This window comes from Spinacia oleracea, chromosome 5, assembly GCF_020520425.1.
Source record: "Spinacia oleracea cultivar Varoflay chromosome 5, BTI_SOV_V1, whole genome shotgun sequence".
Lineage (NCBI taxonomy): Eukaryota > Viridiplantae > Streptophyta > Magnoliopsida > Caryophyllales > Amaranthaceae > Spinacia > Spinacia oleracea.
In genome coordinates, this window is record NC_079491.1 from 104,099,319 (window position 1) to 104,120,463 (window position 21,145).

General features: G+C 33.4%; 2 protein-coding genes across 3 annotated transcripts; one reads left to right on the forward strand and one right to left on the reverse strand.

The window, feature by feature from the left end:
- Positions 1 to 8,690: 8,690 nt before the first annotated feature.
- LOC110785888 (lysine histidine transporter-like 8) lies at positions 8,691 to 12,606 on the forward strand. Its single transcript, XM_021990404.2, has 5 exons — positions 8,691 to 9,003; positions 9,597 to 9,730; positions 10,445 to 10,866; positions 10,996 to 11,127; positions 11,593 to 12,606. The coding sequence occupies exons 1-5, from the start codon at positions 8,711 to 8,713 to the stop codon at positions 12,091 to 12,093; spliced, it is 1,482 nt and encodes a 493-aa protein (XP_021846096.1). The 5' UTR covers positions 8,691 to 8,710; the 3' UTR covers positions 12,094 to 12,606.
- On the reverse strand, positions 11,382 to 20,910 carry LOC110785889 (uncharacterized). 2 transcript variants are annotated; one of them, XR_008920834.1, is made up of 3 exons: positions 20,609 to 20,910; positions 12,171 to 12,792; positions 11,382 to 12,068 (listed from the first exon to the last, which is right to left on the reverse strand). XR_008920834.1 is itself a non-coding variant. In XM_056828249.1 (2 exons), exons 1-2 carry the CDS (start codon positions 20,716 to 20,718, stop codon positions 12,582 to 12,584), a joined length of 321 nt encoding a protein of 106 aa, XP_056684227.1. In that variant the 5' UTR covers positions 20,719 to 20,910; the 3' UTR covers positions 11,382 to 12,581. The 2 variants fall into 2 exon arrangements, 1 of the variants encoding a protein (XP_056684227.1); XM_056828249.1 differs by having other exon boundaries at positions 11,382 to 12,792.
- Positions 20,911 to 21,145: the final 235 nt, after the last annotated feature.

Here is a 21,145-nt window from a genome sequence, read left to right on the forward strand (position 1 = left end):
TAGGGAAGTAGTCATGAGCAACCCTAAACATTGTTGGATCTTGAAATTTAAAAACTTGAACTTGTATATTGAAAAATGGAGTCTTGAATCTCAAAGAATAAACCTTTAAAAGTTAGAAAGGCATCATCTTTGATTACCCCATGCTTGAAAATGATTCTAGTTCAAAGAAGTGATTACAAACAACTTTGAACATCCTTGAATCTTGAAAGTTTGCATTTTTGTATTTTGAAAAGTTTGAATTTTGAAAAGATGTATGATTGTTGCAAGTGACATTTTTAAGAGTAAAAATGCCAACTTACTAATCATTTTGAAAATAGAAAATCAAGACACCATTGAATAGATTAAGGTTGGGATTCGGAATTACCTAGTTAGGTTTAGGCAAGCTTTCCGGTTAGAACTCCCAATTGCTTAAAGCTTGAAGATTGTATGGTATTTTTTTGGAGGATTTTGTATTTATTTTTGTATTGAATATTGAGGTGCAATTTTTGTATTACTACGTTATATCTTGAATTTTCCTCCCTTAATGCTTGGAATTAGGGGGTTTTTATAAGGGAAATGGCTGCTAAGCGCCAGCCATTGCCAGCGTAGCACGCCGAAGCAGCGCCCAGCGCTGGTGACGTGGCGTGAATGCTGCCAAAACAAGGATGCGGGCTCCGTCCTTGATTTGTCTTGTATTGATGTACCTTCGTACGAATAGTACGATGCTTGGCACATAGTGTTTGCTTGGGATTTAAGACTTGATTTTGCGTCTAAAAACAACCTGTTTCGGGTTTTGAATTTCGGTTTTACGGGACGAGGCCCGGCTTGCTCGGTTTTGTGGGTCGGCGCCCGAATTTGACATGCCTTATATGATTTTGAGTGGAAAAGGCTTAGTAAAATCAATGGAATGGTCTACTAGATGAGATTGTACTTGGATTTTGAAATTGGTTTTTAAAAATTGTATTTTGTACTGAGTTCCGGGAGGGGAACGACCTCGGGGATTGGATTGTGGCTCTTGGATTTTGGACATGCTTTTAGCAATTGGAATTTCCGCACGGAGTTGTTCCAATTACCTAACAAGGATAATGGTATTGTCATCATCCCAATGGGGAGACACAAATTAGGTCTCTACATATCTCTTTTTAAAAGAAAACTGTTGTATCTCTTTTTAAAATACGGAGTAAATAAAAGAAAGTGACACACAAATGAATAGTGATACTCCATTCATTTTTTAATGTTAGTCCATTTTGGAATCTAAGATAATCTAACAAAAGTACAATTGTCACATGAATCTCAATAGAATATAACCCACGTGGGTAGGAGAGATAAATAATGAAGAGGTTTATAGATGATAAAAGTTTATTTGAGAGTAAACACGTTAGCCTTTTGAATATTTATAAGGGTATAAAGGGGATAAATGTTGGACAAATAAGAAAATGTTTGAAAATGGACTAATAAAAAAGAATAACTCAATTAGGAAAGGCGTCTAACATTCAAGAACAGAGGGAGTACAAAAATTAAGGTGCAAAGAATCAAACACCCCCCCCCCCCCTAAACTTAATTTGAATATAATCGTGTAAATTTCATTCTATACATATCGTTTAATTCTTCTACCACCCTTTGTAAAATTGTTCACAATTCGCTATTTCTTCTATTTTTTTGCTAACTTATCTAAACTTATTTTCAATTACCTAATTAACCATGTGTTAAAAACAAAACATTTGTCGGATTCATAGACGAGAGCCCTTAAAGAAGTTGGTGAATCGTAAAATTTCCACATGAATGTGTGGTTGTTTCAAAAATCAAAACACACTTGGAGAAATTGGGGGAAAAGAAAAAGAAAAACTTGGTACGTAATTTACATAGTATGGAAAGAATATCACAAAGCAAATTCCACGTACAGAAAGAAAGAAGCTACCAAGAAAGATCGAGTTTCTTTTGACGGCTAATTAATTGTTGTGCAACGTACTATAAACTTGCATCACTTTCATTGACGGCTATGACATCATCTTATAAACATTGTCCATTATACCATTAATCATCACTATTAGTATTTGTATTAATTTGTTCATGATTTAGCACTTTAATTTCTTTGTCCTGTTTCCATATTTATTAATCAAAAGTGATAAAGTCACTTAACTTCAAATCTTTAAACGATGCTTATACACAATTCTAATAAAGACTCAAACATAGTAGTATGGATTAAGAACTAAGATGATGATGCACTCACTTACGACTTTATCGACCTGCATCGAATTTGGCAGCATTGGCAAGTTTAATATTTCATGTTCTTGCAAATGGAGCTTCATATGATTTAATGTGCTTTGTTAATTCAAAAGGTCTTGCGCGCATAAAGTGTACAATAAATTTATTGCACACCAAGATAACTTTTACCCATTTTTTTGTAACTTTAACCTAGTTTTGATTAACTTTTATATTAGTAAAAAAAATTGATAGATAAACATTTTAAATGGTTAAATGATTAATTTTATACATTATTAGTGGTTTGAAGAAATAAGTTTTACTAAAATGAAAAAATTTATCACTAAAAATAGATAACCTTTACATATATAAGCTTAACTTTTAAACATTTTGAATTAACTTTTGTTCCAATGTACAATATTTATTGTACACCTCTTGTAAATAAGAATTTGTGTTTCCAATTTTCCACAATGTTGTGTTAGTTAGCTTATGTCAACCCAAAAAAAAGTTAACAGTATTAGATTCAGAAATTATACAATGCGGGGTCAGATTCTGATAAGTAAATTTTGCAAGGGTCCTTGGTCAATTTATTACCAGAGTTTAAAATTTTTACAATTTATAAGAACCAATTCTTAAAATTTTCAATTTGATACTAGGTTATATCTTTATTTCATTATACTCTATTTCTTCAAAATATATACTCAAATTCGATCTGTAGTTCTAACAATTGTAGAGTTGTTAATTCTATTATGTGCATAGTTACAATTCCGTACTAGTGTATTGGGCAATTAGCCGTATTAGGCCTTGTGTTTTTTTAATTTTGTGGACTCGTGAAGTAATAATCTTCTGTGGTCAATAATTGAACACAACTTTTAATGTGGCTCCACCACTGCATGTGAAAAATGAAATGCCATCCACTACAAACAACATTTCTCCCACTAGCTCAAAACTATTTGTTTATACAAATTGGACTGGAATAAATTCAACCTTTTTTTTTTTAAGGAAAGTTTTAAGCAAATTACATCATTTGTTACACATGTTATATAATAAGTTGTGTTGCACGATTGCATGTATGTAAAATTATGTTCTACGTACCTTAATTAGCTTAGCTTACCTTAGAGCAAATTTGACTTAAAAAAGCAAAAGCTAAAGCTAAAGCTAAAGCTAAGTGACAAATAATATAGCTTAGACTAAAATAAAGGAGATCGGATAATGTCGCAATCTAAAGGGGATTCAATTGCAAGCAACATCCATGCAAGTTCCTAGCTTGTACAAAAAGGAGCATTCAACCTAAACTATTTGATTGCACTTTATATACTTGCAATTTTTTATTTACATAGTACCATTTTATTTTAGTCCATTTATTATTTATTGGTATGAGCTATGCGTTATTCACTATATAACTTTAAGGTCATGAGATATGATTTCGTTCACAATAAATTGACTTTCATAAGATAGGGTTAAAATGATTTTCGCCTTAATTTCAAGGGTTTAGTATTTAAAGACTAAAGTGACATTATACATATCTGTCATGGTAAAATATAAAATTGAATGCTCCTCGTACAATCTACGAAATATATAAGTGTTTATTATCATTTTATTTATTAGTACGAGCTTTATTCACTTTGCAGCTTTAAGGTCATGAGACATAATTTATTTCATAATCAATTTGACTACTCCCTCCGTCCCTTAATACTTGCACCGCTTTTCTTTTCGGGTCGTCCCTTAATACTTGCACTATTTCTATAAATGGAAATCTTCATCAATATTATATTATTTCTCACACTTACTTACTACCCCACCTACACCCACTACAACATATAAGATCAAAGAGGGTGAAAAATGTCGCCCTCTTTGATGTAAAACTCGCCCTTTTAGGCTATCAGGGCGATTTGTAAATCGCCCTCCCGTCGCCCTGTTAGGCTCGTCCTATTAGCTTTATAGGGCATACAAAAAATTTCGCCCTCTTTGATTGAAATCAAAGAAGGCAACTTTTTTCGCCCTCCTAGATTGAAATCAAAGAGGGCAATATTATTTGTCCTCTTTGACTAATAAAAGAAAGGCAACTTCTTTTTTCGCCCTCTATGATTGCAATCAAAGAAGGCAACTTTTTTTGCCCTCCTAGATTGAAATCAAATAGGGCAATATTATTTGCCCTCTTTGATTAATAAAAGAAAGGCAACTTCTTTTTTCGCCCTCTTTGATTGAAATTATGAAATGCATATACTTTCGCCCTCTTTAATTGTACTATTTGCTTTTTTTATTTCTATTTTTTTAAATGTTAACCTATACATCAAATAAATTTACCCATGTGGGATTCGAACCCACATCGTTATGCATTTGCACAATGCTCTCCATTTGAGCTAATAGGTTAGTGTTGCTTTGAGAAAAACTTAGTCAATGCAACCAATCGCATAACATAAGCAGTTCTATAGAGATCTTTACAAAAAAAACTGAGGCATAAGGTCGTACCTAGTTTTGTTCCAACGAGAATAAATTCATCAGATCCACTATAGCTCAGAGGTCTCAATCTATTGTAGTCTTCTTGACCTGTAACATGTGATATAGCAAAACACTGGTCTCAAATATCATTAAAGACAGGTAACTGAACAGGAGTAATTTGGAATACATGAAAATAATAGAAGGACAAACAAAGAGAAGCATGAATCTTACCGGAAGTATCCCATAACCCTAGGTTGACTGTGTTCCCATCAACAACAACATTAGCACTAAAGTTATCAAAAACTGTAGGTACATAGCCCTGTTCAATCAAGAAATCAAAAGGTGAAAATGTCGCAAAATCATTCCCTCTTTGCTGAAGGATGTTGAGTTGAGTAAAGTCGAAGTAAGTAAAATCAATTTATGGTGGATGAACTCAGAAATTGCCATTTGACCAAAACCTGAAGTACTCAAAAATGAGAGAGGTCCCCTAGACTTTTATAATACACATATAGTTGCATAAAAGTACCTGTTTATTGGAATTTTAAATCTCTAATTCCATAACCTGTATTTCTCCTGAGGGGATAAACATGTGAGCTAGTTGTCCTTGTTCAGATGACTAAAACAACATAGCTTCAAAGTACTAGTTACCTATTGACAAGATTAACCATATCAAAAGCAAAAGAAATGCAGCTAACCTTGAATCGTGGGTTTAAGTTTAGTAGAATCATAAACTATTCCAAGAGGTTCCCTGGACAAACATTACAGTTTCCTACAGGTAATTAACAACAATTATCACAAACATCAGAATAAAATTGCAGGTTTTAGAGCCTATAAACAACAAATTACCTGAGGAAGAACATTAAGTTGGAACATTCTCCATTTCAGATTTTGCTGCATAAATCGTTCCTGACCTGAAATAATACAAGCTATATGCTTCCGAGTAGTCACACATGAATGCAATATAACATCAAAATCATATCGGAATTCACCAAAATAACTCAATCCAGATAGAAATTACAACAAGTATGTAATAAGATATTAATTCGATCACTTTCAATTATAGATGCAACACTTTAAAAATTCAACATTCATATCAACTACAGTTGCTGAGCTTCGGTCACAACTTATGATGGGCAGCGTCACTGCTGCACCAGTCAGTTCTAAACCACAACGACAAAATTGTGCGCGATTTTTTCAGTGAATGGCTGCAGTCTCCTGACGTTACCAGCTCTATTAGCTGTTCAATTCTTACAGCTAAAAGATTTTGCAGTTTCAAATTCATTTACTATCTCGTATTGCATAGATATCTCTATACGAGCCTCAGAGACTTTGCTGACTGATTTGGACGAATGATAGGTCTAACTGAAGGTATTCTAGTACTACATTTTAGACTATGTCTTCCTTCATCTCAGACTCTCAGTTGATGATCTGAGTACAAGGATTTTAGTACTACATTTTTAGACTATTTGTTGAACACTAGGACATGTAATCAGACTAACATTGGATTTGATTGGATTATCCAATTTCGGGAGTTTTATCTCAAAATCAGACCCTGGAAAACTGCAAGATTTCTCTAAATATACCCAAGATATCAACTAGATTAAACTCTTACAGATGCGACAGACCAACAAGATGATGAATCCAACAACCCAAACCCAATAAACCCATTTACTGTAATCCCCTGCATTCACCACATGTTGATTCTAATAACAAACAAGAGACATCACAATCATATATACTCACCTCCAGGCAAATTTCTTGAGCAAGAAGCCATCAAATCAACTCCTGAAAACAACGGAACAAGACCTATAAATTAGGAATTTATGGAATGGTCAACTATAAATATTAAGGTCAAATCTTGAAACAAAACCATATGCAAACAACAATTCGCGCATTATCTAAATAGTGAAGGGACACACAATAAGAAATATTAAGGTCCATTAAAGATTAACCAATTCAAATCGAGAAAGTTTTTAACACCATTTCGGACAGGGCATAAAAACTGAATATGATGGTTCACAAAGTTTCAAATTCCTATATGGCCTTTTTGTTCAGTATTCAGTAGACATGAGGTATAATCTGGAAACACAATGATGTTTTCTTGAGAGTAGGTAATTATTTTTTTATGAAAAAGCAGAAAAGACATGAGGTAAAGTTCATATGATTGTTAAACCTAATTAGGGAAATTCCTGCACTAGAAGAGGCCATATGCTTAACCATATGAATAATGAAATTTAAAAATGGTTATAATGAAACAACTAAACACTTTGTCTTAAAGCTAAGTGTTCGATTTTTCTTGTGAGTGTTGTAGGTCCATATGTGAATCACGACCATATGCTTCAGTTCTCCTTAATGTAGTAGTCAAAATACCTCCATATTCTTTTGCTGACGTCATTTTGTAACATTTTCCAGCATTTTCAAGTGAGCAATTGTAATTTGATAAAAATTAGTGAGCAATATTATTGGCTATATGAGTAAATTCTGGTACAATGTGGATCTAAAACCAATAAAACAATTCCAGAAAATTAACAATTAATGCGTGTAAACCAATAAAACAATTGCAGAAAATTCTCAATACTGTTAGGTTCAATATTTCAAATGTAGAACATACAAACATACCAAAATTGAACCAACTTACTTTCTCAACCAGCAACTCAAACCAAATCAGAACATTAGCCTATAAGAATAAACCAAAATAATAGCTTACGCAACCTAAGCATTCACCTTTGTTGCTATTGGTAAAACGAGATCTAAAACACCAAAACAAATTAAACATACGCAACCTAAGCATAAACAAGCTGTGCCAGCAAAAAAACACACAAAAGATGAATAAAAAAAAAAATCAAAGGAAGTAGATGATACCAGTAAGCAGAAATCGTCCTTCTCTCGAACAAATCTCCGCTGAAAATGATCTTTTCTCAAACAAATCTCAGCAGAAATCGGGCTTTTTTCGAACAAATCCCCGAGGTTACGAACTAAGCATAAACAAGATGAGAAATTCAATTAATTTTCGACTAAATTAGGATAATCTATGAAGGAATTCGGAAGAGAATCATGGAGAGAGAGGGAAACGAAAAATTTGAGCATCGATTGATATTTTTTTCTAGGGAAAACGAATTTGGGATTTTAGGGGTTTATGTTTGGAGTTTCTTCGAAGAACTCTGGCAGGAGACTAGGAGAGTCATAATGGCCTGGATAACCAATTTGGGATTTTCATAAAGTTATTTTATCAATGAGGACGATTTAAAAAGCGCGTCGTCCTATTTTTATCAAAGAGGGCGACCTTATCTAATTCGCCCTTATTGTTTATATGTACGACAACGACATAAACTCGCGCTAGTTGATTATTTATGCAAAGGCAATTAATACTCGCCCTTTTTTATTAAATAATGTCGCCCTAGTTGCTCTTGATTTTTGTAGTGACCCCTACTCCCTACAAAAAATCATTTAAAAATTCACACCCCCCACTCACCACTCTCCACCTCTTACACATTTCCCACTAACTATATTAAAAAAAATACCCACTATCAACTAGCACCTATTAAATTAATAAGTCAATTCAAATGTCTTAAACTCCGCACCGGTCAAACCGGTGCGAGTATTAAGGGACGGAGGGAGTATTATAAGATACAATTAAAATGGTTTAATTTATAGGGTTTAACATCTAAATACTAGATTAACATTTTATACATGAATATAAGGTTACATACTTTTGAAGTGTATCTTTACAGATTTGGATAACTTTCAATAAGCTAAGGTATTATAATTATTTATAGTTTATTTATATGAAAGTGTTAGCTTTTTATAGTACTTGTACTTGTATTAACTATTATGTACATCTAAAACTAATGTTATATAAAGAAAAACTTTATATAACAAACAAAAAAATGATATAATTATATTATAAACTAATAAAAGAGAAAGAGTGAAGAACCTCGATCAGTATTGACTAAACCAAATAATCCTAGTCAGCTACCACTTTTGAACCTGAAACAACAACTAAACCATGGCCCTCAATTACAGCCTATTTATATGTCTTGTAATAGTGGCAAATAATTAATTAAAACCCTAAAAAAAATAGAGATCAATGATGCCTTATTCTAATGAAGAAGTAGCACCAGCACCTCGGCAGCTCCGGTGGTTCTTTTCCCAGTCTCCGCTGCTCCGACAACCGGACGATGATAAAAGCTCTTCCATAACTATTCACATAATGAGAAATATTAGTTACTTGGATGAATCAAATGTTGATCCCCAACAAGATTGGCTTCCTATCACTGAATCTAGAAATGGTAACGCCTTCTACGCTGCCTTTCATACCATTTCTTCAGGGATTGGTTTCCAAGCTCTTATGCTTCCCTTAGCCTTCGCATCGCTTGGTTGGTACGTAATTAATTAGTTTCACTTCTTAATCTATAATTAATTAAGTTGCCTAAACATCGACCATTTACTACGGAGTAATATATTATTCTTCAACTATTCAATACGTAGTACGTACGTAGTAGTATGGAGCATATACATATACAAAAATACAATTATACAGTACGTTGGGCAATGGGCATGCATGTACTAGTATATAATTTAACTAACCTATTACGGAGTACTAACTTTACAATAAACTATAATCTCATACTTCCTTTGATTTTAATACTCACAATGTTTGTTACTTTTACGCATGTCAATGCAGAACTTTGGTCATTTATATCTTAAATTCTCTTTGTGCAAAAATCATAAAAAATTGATATTTTGAAAATACACATTAAGACGAATCTAACAAGATCTCACATGACTATGTTTTATCTTATATAAAAAAAACACTTAGAATAGTCAAAGTAGTTTATATAAATAGTGTAAAAAGTCTAAAAAGTTACGAATATTAAAAAACGGAAGATTTTAGTTACATTGTGTTTAAGGATGGTGTATGTTTTGAGGTAAAGATGTTAAGTTTAACATACATTTCTGTTTATCTTAAACAGGATTTGGGGCATAACATGTCTTTCGTTGGGTTACGTATGGCAGTTGTACACAATATGGTTGCTAATTCAACTCCATGAATCGGAGAACGGCACACGCTATAGTAGATACCTTCGCCTATCCATGGCAGCCTTTGGTGAGCTCAGCTTAAATTCTTTCTATATATCTACTCCAAAAAATATTGAAATCGTAAGTAAGAAATTATTCATATCGAAATTTTACAACCTACTCTCTTTGTCCCTTAATACTCGCACCATTTTGACTTTTTGCACTATTCACAAAACTCACTACCATTTTGACTCTATTTTATTTATAATATATGAAAACAAATGTTAGTATATAATATAATATATTGTTGGCTTCATAATATATATTTTTAAAATATTAATATTTTTATAAGTTTTTATAATATATAGTTAAATATATTGGTGGTCAACGTTGTGCATTGGCAAGCGTATGCGTGGCCAGTCAAAACGGTGCAAGTATTAAGTGACAGAGGGAGTAAGTTCTAAAAATGAGTGGGCAACCATTCTAGGAAGGACTCCCCAATGGACGTACTAATTAATACAACTTGACACAAGTTCATTATCGATGATCTGTAATGCTATTGTTATTATTATGGTCTCCCAAACTGGTCGTACCATAAAATATTATCGAACAAACCAGTACATGATATGTTCATCAATTTCCAACTTAAAACATCCAAGAACACTAAAGCAACTTAGAAAAGTACGTTAATTTCCTTTACACGCAAGATCAACTTGAAAATATGAATTAGTCCATTAAAAGGGCCTAAAACTTTTATGTTTGAACAACTTTTTAAAGCAGCTTCCTTGATAATGTAATGTAGGTGAAAATCTAGGGAAAATGCTATCCTTGTTCCCAGTCATGTACTTATCAGGTGGCACTTGTGTGGCTCTAATTATGTTTGGAGGTGGGACCATCAAGATCTTCTTCGAAACCTTATGTGGGCCCACTTGTAACCCGTTAACCACTATAGAATGGTACATGGTCTTCACTTCTTGTGCCGCGATCATGGCACAGCTGCCCAACTTAAACTCAATCGCCTGGGTCTCCTTCGTCGGATCAGTAACCGCAGTAGGATATTGTACCCTAATATGGGTCGTATCCGTATGCAAAGACCGACCCACAAGTATGTCATACGGGCCGACCCATGTTTGGTTTCATGCTGATAGGGTTTGTGAGGTACTCAATGCAATTGGGATGATTGCTTTGGCTTTTAGAGGGCACAACTTAGTGCTTGAAATACAGGTAAAAGAGATGATAATAAGGGTCAATTATTATAATTTCACATTTTTTTGGATAGAAAAAGCTCAAAAATAAATGATATAGACGGAATTCTATCCCAGAATTTAACGCAAATGCGTGTTTTTGGTACAGGGAACTATGCCAAGCAGTATAAAGCAACCATCAAGAATAGCAATGTGGCGAGGGGTGAAGTTTGCCTACATGGTCATTGGGTTGTGCTTGTTTCCCGTCGCAATTGGCGGATACTGGGCCTATGGAAACTTGGTTCGTACAAACATCAATTTTTGTTCCTGATAATATGCCTGGTGTTTAAGTTCAAACGTGTTTGGTTGAGAATTTGGGAAGGAAGAAGGAAGAAGGAAGGGAAGAGAGAAAAAAGGCAAGGGAAATGGATGATAATATGACATTCCTTTTTAAATTGGAAAAGTTTTTCCAATGTCAAAGCGGTCTTGTCATCCAACACAAGCCGGGCTTATACCGAGCTTTCACCTTACCTGCACCAAAAACTAAAAGGAACAATGGGGAAAACTAATTTTAACTGTTTTCTTTCCAACCAAACACATACACTCTACATGCTTTTTACATCGAATTTTTTTTTATGAAAACTTAACACAGAAAAAATATTAAATAGGCGTCACTTGGAACCAGAAGAAAAATTAACTCTGCCATTACCTTCACCTGCTATAAGTAACCTTTTCGTTTCTTCTAATTTGTGTTGTATTTCTACAGATTATACCTACAAATGAGGGGCTACTACGAGTCTTGTATGAATACCATGGGAATGACACATCCAAGTTTGCACTGTGTCTCACAAGCTTACTTGTAGTGATACATTGTCTGTGCTCATTCCAGATATATGCAATGCCAGTGTTTGACAACCTGGAGTTTCGATTCACAAGCAGCAAGAAGAAACCATGTCCTCGTTGGTTGAGATCAGGAATACGAGCTTTCTTTGGATGCTTAACAGTCTTCATAGCATCTGCACTACCATTCTTGCCGAGTTTGGCAGGTCTATTAGGGGGCCTTGCTCTGTCTCTCACCTTAGCATATCCCTGTCTTATGTGGATACAGATTAAGAAACCTCAAGAGTTGAGTTTTATGTGGTACCTTAACATTCTGCTAGGGTGTTTTGGGATACTTCTGAGCATTCTGCTTGTGACTGGAGCCATATGGAGTATGTCCATCAAAGGGATCCCAGTCCACTTCTTCAACCCAGATGAAACAAGATAGAAACTTGTCCTCAATTTGACACCAGAATACAGCTTCATGAAAATAGAAATACCAGACAGATGTAGGTTTTAACATACCAGAATAACTTGCCCCATGGCTTGTGTAACATGTGCAGTGATGTCCACAAGTTTCACAGTTTTACCGCCCTTTCTCCATGTATACAAAGTTTACAAACCATAGTAACTACCCAGCACGTGTGTAAATCCTCATTACCAACCTGTGCGTGTTAGGTGCGACCAGTACTAGACTGCAGCACAGAGCCAACATCTTTCTTGGTGAGAAAGAGGTCAACTGTGACACATTGCTTCAAAATACAGGCCTGAGATAACTTGGCGGGTCCATCAGATGACACAAATCACACAACTACCATCTACTTTAGCTGCTTTAAATGAACTCCGGTACCAATCAAAAAATATAAAAGAGCAAAATTGAACGATTAAAATGGTAATTAATCTCACATTTTTACAGACAGAGTTGCCTAAAGGACGTTACATTGATAATGGTAGAAGCATTCTTCGTTTCTTCTTACGTGCCAAACGTATTTGCTTGGTGACTTTCATGCACAGAAGTAGCAACAACGTGACACATAACAAAACAAACGCAAGTCGCACATGTCTGAAATATAGTGAGACTCCTGAGAAAACCAGGAATGCAAGAATGACGAGCTCCCAAATTACGAAGATCACAATATCCACCCTGCTAAAGAGAACCAAATCCGTCTAACAATCAGAAACTTCATAACAATTTGCAGGGTGGTAGGGAGTGCTAACAGTTAAGAGAGTATTAAGTGCAAAGTAAAGGAATATTTGTCTGAAATGAACTTTTAAAACACAAATATTGTGACATTTACTTTATCACAATAAAGTATATTATCGAATCATTTTTATTAAAACTAGCACCTTTTCGACCAAATAGTCAAATATCCCGTTGCTTGTCATTTCTGGAGGGTGAAGCTTCAAAGTCCCCTTAACCCCTCAAATTTAGTGTTTCAAAAGTCCAACCAAAGCATAAAAAATAATACTTCACCGAAATTTCAGGAGATACAATTTGTATGTTTCCCGAAGATTAATTCAAAGTACTCTTGGCATATTATGTACTCTGAGAAAGGTAATTATTTAGCTAAATGATGGATACGTAGACGTGGTGGACATGCATTTGGTGACGGGTATATTGTCAAAGGTAGAATGCGATCTCCAATGTCACCAAGATAATTTTAATTTAAGGGGTAATTTCTGTTGAGGGTGTGAAATATCTTGGGTAATAATAACTTGATCTAATTTAAGATTAAAGTCAGAGAAAGACTACGTGGCAGGGAAAGAAGATGAAAGCAAGAGAAGAATAGAAGGTTAGATGGAGGAATTTTTTTATTATTTTTGTTAATTAAAATTATAGTTTTTCCATGGCAGGAGGCTAGAGCAAAAACAATGGGTTGAGGTTAGGGAGAAAGAAAAGAAGATGAGAGGAAGATTATTGTTAGGGAGAAATAGAAGATAAGAGGCTGGAGAGCGTGCAACAAGCCCAAAAAAGAGGGATAAACGAGGATCAATTTCCGGAAGTTTTTATCAGAATCCGGTGATTAGATATTTGGATGCTATTTTTATAAAAACAGTTTTGTAAGGTACTTTCTCCCAGTTTTGTTATTAATAAAGGTGCTATTTCACAAAGTTTTTGTGTTAGAAGGTCATTTCTGACAATTGCCAAAATAAATTATTAACTTTAAAACCTATAAAAAAAAGGCACGACAGTCCTCGGTAACAATGAAGAGTTTGACCTAAAGTGAAGAAAAAAAGCTTAATCCTAATATCCTATCTCATTTTGAAAAGAAAATTTTCAAAAGCAAGATGCCCAATGTTCCTCTACAACAAAGTGCATATTAAGTAAAGTATTTACACTAATATAAACCTGGTCCATGCTAACTTAGCGTGGACCAGGGCAACAGAGTAATTTTTATGGGTAACATATGTAACTGTCACGTGACAGTTATTTTGTAATTTTAAATAGTAACTATATGCGTATTACAGTAACTATGTGTTTTAAAGAGTTACTATGTGTTTTGAGGAGTTTTAATGCGATTTGTGTCTATCCCACTTTATATACGTTTTAAACTTTTTTATTTTTCAAAATTTCAGATCTACATTCTGTTCATTCTCTTTCATTTTCTCTCTCTTCATTTTCTCTCTGTGCTTTTCAAAATTTAGCCTAAATTTCTAGGTTTTGTTCGATTTTTTTCGTAATTATCTTATAATTCTTATGATTGGATCTATTTGATGAGGAAAAATTGGAGGAAGTAGTAGATCAAGAAGGAGGTTTGTCGTTGCCGAAATCGAATCAAAGAATTTGCGCTCGCCTACAAATCTTCGCAAGAATTTTTAGAGATCACATCTCGGTTTGTTGTTTTCTAAAGAATTTTAAGTCTATTTTTATTTAAAATTGAAAATATTTGTTGTTTTGAAGAAATTAATGTTTGTGTTTTACCGAAGTATCGTTTTCACTTCGCGAATTCGATCAGTGACTTCACGATTTTAAATAGTAACTATATGAGTAATACAGTAACTATATGGTTTAAAGAGGTACTATGTAATTTTAATGGTTACTATATGTGTACAATAGTTACTATATTATTTTAATGGTTACTATATGTGTACAATAGTTATTATTTTGTTGAGTGATTCGAAATGTTTGTTGTTTTGTTGAAATTAGGGTTAGTGTTTCACATAGTTAGTATAGAAATGATACAGTCACCTTTAATTTATGTTGCGAATTAGTGTTTTTAATAGTCACTGGAATGTTCGTTGTGTTTATGTTAGTAGTACTCCCTCCGTCCCGGAATACTCGACCCAGTTTGACCGGCACAGAGTTTAAGGGACTTGAATTGACTTATTTAATTTAATAGGTAGTAGTTGATAGTGGGGTATTATTTTAATGTAGTTAGTGGGAGGTGGGTTAAGAGGTGGGGTTGGGGGAAAGTAGGGGTTGAATTTTTAATTATTTTTTGTATGGAGTAGGGAGTAGGTGGGTTAATAGGGGTGGAGTGAGAAATAATATAATATTGTTAGAATATTTCCATTTTTAGAAACAGGTCAAGTATTAAGGGACGGCCCAATAAGGAAAACAGGTCAAGTATTCCGGGACGGAGGGAGTAGTTTTTAGAGTAACTATACTTTTTTTAGAAGTTACTATAACTTTAAAATAGTAACTATGTGTTTAAAATAGTCAGTATATTTTTTAGAAAGTTATTATAAGTTTAAAACAGTAACTATGTGTTTAAGATAGTTATTATGTTATGAACAATTTATAGTGACTTTTTGATAAATAATAGTTACTATACGATTACATTATGTACTATGTTATTTAGAGTATGTATTTGTCCGCTTCTTAGATAGTGACTATATGATTATAATGGTTACTATATGTGTTCAATAGTTCCTATATTTTAATAATAGTCACTATATGTTTTATATAGTTACTATATGGTTTATATAGTTACTATATGGTTTATATAGTTACTATATATTTGATATTTGTATAAGAAAATAATACGAAGTATCAATCACATGTTATTCCAGGTCCTAAAGTTGCACTATCTAGTGACGAATCTTCAAAAATACTTTACAATATCATTTATATAAGAAGAAATAATGCCTTAAATTTAGAAAAAAGAGACAAAGGCTGTGAACTTTAAGAATTGATGCAGCAAAGCACAAGAGGTAGAAATAGTGTTTGTTGTTTAGGTGAAATTAGGGTTAGAGTTTCATATAGTTAATTAGTATAGAAATGATATAGTTACCTTTAATTTATGTTGCGAAATAATGTTTTTAATAATCATTGGAATATTCATTGTGTTTATGTTAGTAGTAGTTTTTAGAGTAACTATATTTTTTAAAAAGTTACTATAACTTTAAAACAGTAACTATGTGTTTAAAATAGTTACTATGTTTTTAGAAAGTTATTATAAATTTAAAACAATAACTATGTGTTTAAGATAGTTACTATGTTAAGAACAGTTTATAGTGACTTTTTGATAAATAATAGTTACTATACGATTACATTATGTAATATGTTATTTCGAGTATATTTTTGTCTGCTTCTTAGATAGTGACTATATGATTATAATGGTTACTATATTTGTACAATAGTTACTATATTATAATAATAGTCACTATATGTTAAGCTAGTTGTTGTGTGATTATAATGGTTACTATATGTGTACAATAGTTACTATATTATTATATTAGTTACTATACGTTTGAAATATGTACTATGTTTATTTTATCATGATGTGTTACCATATGTTTATTTTCTTCAATAGTTACTATATTATTTATATAGTTACTATATTATTTATATAGTTATATGTTTGAAATAGATATTATGTTTATTTTATCATGACTTGTTGCCATATGTTTATTTTCTTTAATAGTTATTGTACGTTTTATATAGTTACTATATTTTTGAAAGGTATTGTGTTAGTTTATTATGTTATGTGCATGTTTTTATGTTATTCTATATTTTTATTGATATAGTTACTGTATTATGGATAGAGTTGCTATATTATTATCACATCAACTATGTCTGCAACTCTGTGACTAAATGACCATCAATAATATTTATAGGTATTATATCTTGTATTATTGTAACTATATGTTTGGTATAGTTTTTTATGTATATTATAATGTTCTTTTCATGTTCTTTGTTGTCTTCTATGTTATTAGTAATAAGAGTTACTATGTTATGATCACAGCAACTATATGATCATAACAATAACTATATCTACAACCTTGCTCGTATATGACTATCATTAATATTAAGAGTTAGTATATCATGTATAATAGTAACTATATATTTTTAATAATTATTATCTTTTCATTATGTTCTCTTTATGATCTTTCTTTGTACTCCATGTTATTATTAATCAAAGTGACTATATTATTTTGACAGTAACTATATGACTATAACAATAACAATAACTATATATGCAATTCTGCAAGTATTTTACCATCGTTAATTGTAAGAGTTACTATATGATGCATAATAGAAACTACACGTTTTACATAGTTACTATGTTATTTTTTCATACTTAAATGTTAAATTATTAACTTAGTTTAAATATTATTGATTCAGAAATACAAAGAAGATGCACCCAGAATTGAAATCGTGCAAAGAATAAATTCTGCAAGGAAAACAAAAGCAGGAGGAGAAGAAGAAAATCCTGACAACAATGGAAACCAATAACGTGGTAGAGGAAGGACATGATGTGTTGGTGGAAAAAAGAGACGTGGTCCACGTGGACGTGTCGATTAGTATTTTTTAGTTCAAAAAACATTTGAGTTTAACATGGTTTATTTAATAGATGCAAAGAATTAGAATGTCGTAGCTAAAACAACTAACCAAGTAGTTAATGTTTTCTTTATTATTGTTCAAGAGTTATAATTACTGTTACTTTTGATATAGTTACTCTTTTATATTTCGGTAAGTATGTGATATATAATAGAAAAAATTACTATATGACCTCTAAACCATATATATCATATTGTTTATTTTTATAATATAGTAATTGTTTTACAGCTAAAGTTATTTTTCTATATAATATAGTCAATCTTTGGATAGAATAATTGTTCTCATCGAAATTACTATATTATTATTATTATTTATTTCATAGTTACTATTCTGAAAATATAGTTACTTTACAGAACCTATAGTTTCTATAATTTACTCTTTTTGTCTGCAAGAATGAATATATAGTAGTAATTGTTTTACAGTTAAAATTACTTTTCTATATGATATAGTTACTCTTTGGATATAATAGTTATTCTTATCATTATTATGTTCATAGTTATTATTCTGGAGATATAGTTACTTTACAGAACCTACAGTTTCTATAATTTACACACTGTTAAAATTACCTAATTACCCTGGTCCATGGTAATCTTATGGTGGACCGGGTCCATACAAGTGGAATTGTAAGTAAAGAGCAGGATGCAAGCACCCCATCTCACACTAAAATGAAAATAAACTATTACGCAATGTAATAATATACACAGTAGTATATAACATAATTATGTCAATTAATAACTAAACCACTACTTCCCATAATACTCCTTACTTCCCTTTTTATTTGACTGATATTCTTCTTTGGGGTGTCCCTTTGAGATTGCTCCATATCTTAAATGGTAAATTTTTCCACTTGCCCTCTCTCTATCTCTCTCCTCATAGACCACTTTATCATCCCATGTGCAAAATTTACACCCAATTCTTAATAAAGAGAATTTAGCTATGGGGCAAACAAAAAGGAACAGAGGAGGGAGTATTCGACATGACACACTCTCTCATGTGCTCTACGATATAGAGTTTTTCCTCTAACAAACTCCCTAATTTGTTCTCCATAGCTAACTTATAAGACAGTTTCTAAAGTGCCCCTCCCACTTACATCAGTTCATTGCAACTTTCCACCACAACAACCAACACCACCACCCTCCATTTCACCATAACCATCACGAGCACCAATCCACCAGCTTCCATTTAAAAACCAATGACCCACTCTCTCAACCATCTTCGCACCCTCACACCATCCTACTGAATTCATAACTAACATCACAAAACCCATTACACTCTGCAACCACCGCCTCACACCATCCTACGGTATTCATAAATGACGTCAAAAACCAATTAGGCTGTGAAGGAGAAAAAACAAGAAAGATCGGAGGAAAAAAATCAACAATCAGGAGGGGCCATTGGAGATAAATCTCGCCAGCCTGCCATCTCTGGAGCTCTGGCAACTGCTGCTCTGCCTTTTCATCTGTATGACTATCTGAAAAAACACTCCCCGGTTAACTGAGAGATAGTCAAACGATGGGAAGTAGGCTAGGAAGGGAAGAGGAGAGGAATTTTCGGAAGGTGGTGTTGGATTTTGCTGCCGGAGAACGATTCGTAAGGGGAAGTTGGCTTGCCGAAGAATTAGGGTGGATTCGACAAAGAGGGAAAGCTAACCAAAAAGTATAAGTTAATCAAGACTTAAACCCCACCATCTTTTCAGGAATTAGATTTAATACACAGCACCCAGAAAACGAGCCAAGCACACAAGTACACTCTCTTAATGGGTGGGAAAGTACTGGTCAACATTCCTAACCCCAAGGGCCAAGCCCGTCTCGTTCTTGTTGGTACACATTCAAACCGTATGGCTAGAACAAAATTGTTACATCTTGTATAGTTAGGGTGTTTATTTGGTTGAGACCCCTGATAGAGACAGTTACACTAATTACTTTAAAATTAAGGCCTAAAGTAACTTAACGTTTTCAATTATTAAGTATTTTTGCTAGCTTATGACTAGCTATGGATTATTCGAAAGAGGGACCCAAGTTGGAGGATCTCATATTTGCTTCCTCCATTAAGCTACAAGCTACTCCAAAAGTAGCACAGAAGCTCAAGCCATGCATAGTGTAAACCATAAAGGATAAAGCCACTAGACACTAATTCCTAGTATCTGGGCCCAATGCACCTCAAATATTCTAAAAACGTGGCATGCAGACATGTAGTTTCAGATTAAGTGGTTTGAGGCCTAAAGTAACTTAACTTTTTCAATTATTAAGTGTTTTTGCTAGCTTATACTAAGGTGGAGGATCTCATATTTGTTTTCTCCACTAAGTTACAAGCCACTCCAAAACTAGCACAGAAGCTCAGCCATGTATAGTGTAAATCATAAAGCACGAAGCCACTAGACACCAATTCCTAGCATCTTGGCAAATGCACCTCAAAAGATTCTACAAAGGTCCGATGTAGACATGTAGTTTCAGATTTGCCTAAATGTATTAGCTTATGATCCGTCTTAAAGTGGATAGATAAATCCAATTATACGAAATTATCTCAAGATATCAAGTATGAAAGCAACTAAACATTTGAAAGATGTTAATTACACTACTGTACACGAGTTTGCACCCAAAATCTGAAGTAAGCAGCACTAGAAGTCCAAAAGTACTATTGAGTGAATGACAAGCCAATTCCAATAATTTTTTCTTCAAACTTATAAATTGCTTCTTATTGCATCAGAATCAAATAACAAAGCATAAAAAAGGGACGATTTATCTCACTGTTTCCCAGGACAATTGATTTACTCCTATTACCTCATTCGCACAATTCAAATCATCCACATAGTAAAACAATTCAAAAGACCATCCAACATATACCTCAAACCCCCAAATATAACCAAATTCACGGATCACTGCAATTACGAGAAGGAAAGCTATCTAATTCTATTTACCCCCAATTTCTTCACCAAAAGTTCAAAATTCTTCAATCTCACCAAACCGTAACAGTTTTTTATTTCATCACAGACAAAAATTATCCAGTTTTAATCAACAATAACACAAATCAAACCAACATCTTACAATGAATCAATAAAAGAAAAGAACTACGAAATAAACAAAACCAAATTCGCGATCAGATCAGAAAAACCTAACACGCGATTGAAGATTTACAGAAATTGAAATCAACATTGGTGTGAGTAATCAAGGAATAATACCTAGAAGTGAAATTGGAAGTTGAGGAGAAAAAGGAAGCAGACGCCCAATCATGCTTGGATCGAACCTGATACTCTCTCAGCTGCTCCGCCAAATTGTGCCGCGTTATCATCTCTTTCTCTCTCTTTCTTCCTCAAAGATGAATCAAAGAGGAGAGAGAGAGTGATAAATTGCAAGAGGATTAGGCTGTCGAAGAATATTCACAGACGAAGTTCCGTTAATGGAGTTTTTGGCATCGCTGGAGAAGAAGATGCGCAAACTGTAAAGAGAGCAGAAGACCCAAAGGGGAGAGACAAAGAAAGAGTCAGCGAAATTTCAGACTTTGTTCTGCTGGGCCTTTGCTTTACTGTTCTCTTTAGCCCATGGGCAAAATGTTTGGACTTGGACCTTCTTTTGGGTAAAGTTGTCAAATCAGGTCGACGGTCAGCTATGGATATGGTCTAATCTAATTGATTCGGGTCATCTAACAAGTTTTGTGCGGACTCGTGGTGCATATATGGTCATACTAGATCATCTCACGTGAAATTTTGTGTAAGAAC